At 38.9% G+C, this 4,028-nt stretch overlaps 1 protein-coding gene across 1 annotated transcript; it reads right to left on the reverse strand.

The window, feature by feature from the left end:
- Window positions 1-2,227: 2,227 nt before the first annotated feature.
- msgn1.L (mesogenin 1 L homeolog) lies at window positions 2,228-3,227 on the reverse strand. The gene is given in 1 exon segment (NM_001090344.1): window positions 2,228-3,227. A coding segment is annotated over 1 exon segment (522 nt). The 5' UTR covers window positions 3,125-3,227; the 3' UTR covers window positions 2,228-2,602.
- Window positions 3,228-4,028: the final 801 nt, after the last annotated feature.

Below are 4,028 nucleotides of genomic sequence, written 5' to 3' on the forward strand. Positions count from 1 at the left end.
TTAACTCAACAGACCCTTGGCTTCTTCTGCACCAGTGCCCTCCAGCAGATAAAATAGCAACAGATAAATCTCCCCTCTGCAACCGACTCCAGGACTGGATTTTGGGAGGCGTTGACCCAAGTCCGCAGTGCCGGCCGCTTCTTGTGCGCCCACCCACCGGGCCTGCATGGTCCTAGTGCCGGCAACTCCCAGACTCTCCCTGCACGAGCGCAATCGATTACACTCTCAAGAATCTGAGCACTGGGGAGCTTTGCGTCCCCAGTGCTCCTTAGGGAAGCGGCAGAGCGGCATGCTGCCCCTAAAGTTTTGCCACCCTAGGCCCGAGTCTTTGTGGCCTCACCACAAATCCTGGTCCTACTTGACTCTATTTTATCCAAATAATTAAAATTAAAAAAAAAATATTTTTCTCCGTGACAATATAAATAATTAAGATATAATTAATCCTTATTGGAAGCAAAACCAGCCTATTGGGTTTATTCAATGTTTAAATGATTTTACAGTAGACTTAAGGTATGAAGATCCAAATTATGGAAAGATCTATTATGCGGAATACCCCACGCAATCCCAAGCATTCTGGATAACTGGTCTCATACCTGTAGTTGTGAATGGAAAGTGCTTGCCTGATGTTAAGAGAGTGGTGACAGGAGGAGAGGGGCTGCTGTTGGTAATACTTCTTGGCTAATGCTGCAGGACATGATCATTTGGGATATTCTAGGGTCTCACTGGCTATAGTTCCCCACCAGCCGGTAACACTGATGCCAGAGATGATGTCAAGGGGTGACACTCACTACCCCAGTAATGGCCCAGCTTTCTCACACCTTGTAGCCTAGATGGTTCACCTCTGCAAAAAAATAAGTCTGCATGGTAATTGGATAAAGAATCAGTGGAATTGTGGTTTAGCGAGTCCTTGGTTAAAATTAGCTTGTGGTTAATATTTTTGGCTCCTCTCTAGTTACTGAATAAAACCCTTGAGAGTGGCACGGAGGTGAAATGTTATAATAGCCGACTCTGCTAATATTCATACCCCGGTCCCTACAGAGATTTAACACCACAGGGTGCATATACAGGTCTGTTGTATAAAAAGGTGTAAAACTCACACACCCTAATGTAAGTGCTGCCATTTAATTAACAGACAAATATATATATATACTGTATGATATATGAGACAGACAGACAGATAGATAGTAGGCAGATTAATTACATATAAGATAGATAGATAGATAGATAGATAGATAGATAGATAGATAGATAGATAGATAGATAGATAGATAGATAGATAGATAGATGAATAGATGGATGGATAGATAGATAGATAGATAGATAGATAGATAGATAGATAGATAGATAGATAGATAGATAGATAGATAGATAGATGATAGATAGATAGATAGATAGATAGATAGATAGATAGATAGATAGATAGATAGATAGATAGATAGATGAATAGATGGATGGATGGATAGATAGATAGATAGATAGATAGATAGATAGATAGATAGATAATTAGATAGATCGATAGACAGACAGACAGATAGATAATTAGATAGATATATAATAGGCAGATAGATGATAGATAATTAGATATATGATAGATGACGGACGGACGGACAGACAGACAGACAGACAGACAGACAGACAGACAGACAGACAGATAGATAGATAATAGGTAGATAGATGATTAGACAGAAGATAGATAATTAGTTAGATGATAGTTAATGCAGAAACTGAAACAGACAAATAGAAACAGATTATCAGACTAATTGACAAATAAGTAGCTGATGGAAACACAGACAGATACACAGAAATCAGTAGGTTAATATATCTATAGTGATAGAAAGAAAGATCAAGAAACACAAAGACAGAAAAGTTGCCTGTGATTGAGATAGATTATCAGATAGACAAACTCATAGAAGAATAGGAGATCATATTGTGGACATTAGAGTATTGGCAGGATTAGAGTGAACACATACTTTAAATATACGGTACACCTAAAACTCAGTTAAATAAGGTTAAAAAAATAAAATAAAAGTTGAAAGGTTGAACTTGATGGACGAGTGTCTTTGTTCAACCTAACTTACTATGTTACTATGTTAGTATCTGGCATGGAAATAAGTTGAATGTTTCCTTGCTAAATATGTAACAAATTGGTTAAAAAAAATGAATGCGTTTATAATTACGAGAACACCCTCTCACTCACTTAAAAAGTCAATTCAGTACATGTAAACAATTAAGTTAATAGTATTTTTATTTTACAATTCAGTATGAACATGACCATATTATTATAAATAATCAGAATATGAAGGGTAAGTATCAAATATACACAAACAGTGGGGTATTTACAGCAGTTGCACATAAGCATGGCAGGGGTACACAGACTTCTAGAAAAGCAGAGTCTTTAAGTCATTTTTACCTCTTCACATTGAAGAGTATTTAGAGGCTGCTTATTAGAGAGACTAACTAAATCCAGCCTGGTGTTTCAGTCGAGATATCTCCATGTTACAGAAGATCCCCAAACATTTGTCCATCAGCAGAAAACGGACTTGTCCTGAGTTAAACCCATTGCACCCCTAGTCCTCAGCTCCTGCAGAATCGATAGCCAACCTCACGCTCTCTTGGAGCACTGGAGAAGGTTTGTGAGTTCACTGATGTAGTTGATGGTGCACTTCAAGGTTTGGATCTTGGTGAGCGGCTGCCTCCCTTGGCTGTACATTGGTGGTAAATTGTTGCGGAGGGTATGAAGAGCCTCAGCGATTGCCCTCATGCGTAGCTTCTCCCTCTCACTGGCTTTTCTCCTACGATGAGTCGTCATGGAAGTTTTATGCCCATGATCCTTCTTGGTGAGAGCTCCGTTGTCTCCATGGCAAAGTGTTGGATACTGTAGCAAGCTGTAGCTGAATGGCATCTCCTCCAGACCTTGTCCAGTGTGTGGGCTGGAGGAATAAGTAGACTCATAGGAGGCTGCAGGGGACACACTCTGAGGCGATGGGGTCTGGCTAAGTGAGTAGCTCTCATTATGACTTTTCCAGTCCCAAGTGTTGGCCATGCAAGTAGAATTCGGTTCAGAGTCAGAGCTCAAGGCATAGTCCTCTTCCATTTTTACCAGGGGATGGTGCAGAGTCTCCATCAGTAGTAAGACTTTCCTAAATGATTCCAACTAGGAGTTTCCTGCACAAGTCCAATACAGTAGCTTGGCTCCAGACAATAGGCTGCCTCTGAGTTGATGGCTGGCAAAGTTCCATGTGAGTTGATGCCGGTGGGGGGGAGACCCTTTTATACAGACCTGCTAAACCTGGAGTGGGCGTTTTAATGGAGGAGTTCAAAGGAGACAGCAAGGTGTGAACATGGAAAATGGACTGGCCAAGTGTGACTTGACTTTTCATTGAGAATTATCAGCCTTCAGCTAAATTGGCTTTCAGTAAACAGACCTGGGAGAAGAAAGAGGGAGGGGGAGAGTGTTATAGGATGCCAATTAACAAGCTAAACCAGGCAAAGATCTAATTCGGAATTAATCCCCAATCAAAATATTTTTTTTTTGATAAATGCCAAAGAAAAAAAATCTGTCTCTAATTAAAATGGTGTTTATATTGCTTTTGAAAAGTATTGCTTTCTTCTATTGTTTCTGCCTTTGGGTAAATGATTTGTTTTCCATTAAAAAATCCCAATTTTTTTAGCAATAACCAGAAACTACTAGAAAGTTGTGCTTGGGACTGAAGAAAATGAAAATGTACCTTTGTACTAGAATGCAAAAAAAAAATGTATTCACTTCTTCTCTACAATTGTGGTTTCCCATCTCTTTTGAATATTGGTACTTTTTTCCTTTTTTTGTCTTTTGGAAGATCATCTTTCCTCCAGTTTCCCATTAGTTTACCAATCTTTTCACAAAAGACACAGCTACATTTTTTCACAAAGTTTTTAGCTAATAACAAGAAAATTTAACTTGGACCAAACCAAAATCAAAATATACATTTGTACATTTGAAAATGTGTACAATTTCTAATTAGAAGGGGTTTTCTATTTATTTTGAACAT

Source organism: Xenopus laevis, chromosome 5L (genome assembly GCF_017654675.1).
Source record: "Xenopus laevis strain J_2021 chromosome 5L, Xenopus_laevis_v10.1, whole genome shotgun sequence".
NCBI classification, from domain to species: Eukaryota; Metazoa; Chordata; class Amphibia; order Anura; family Pipidae; genus Xenopus; species Xenopus laevis.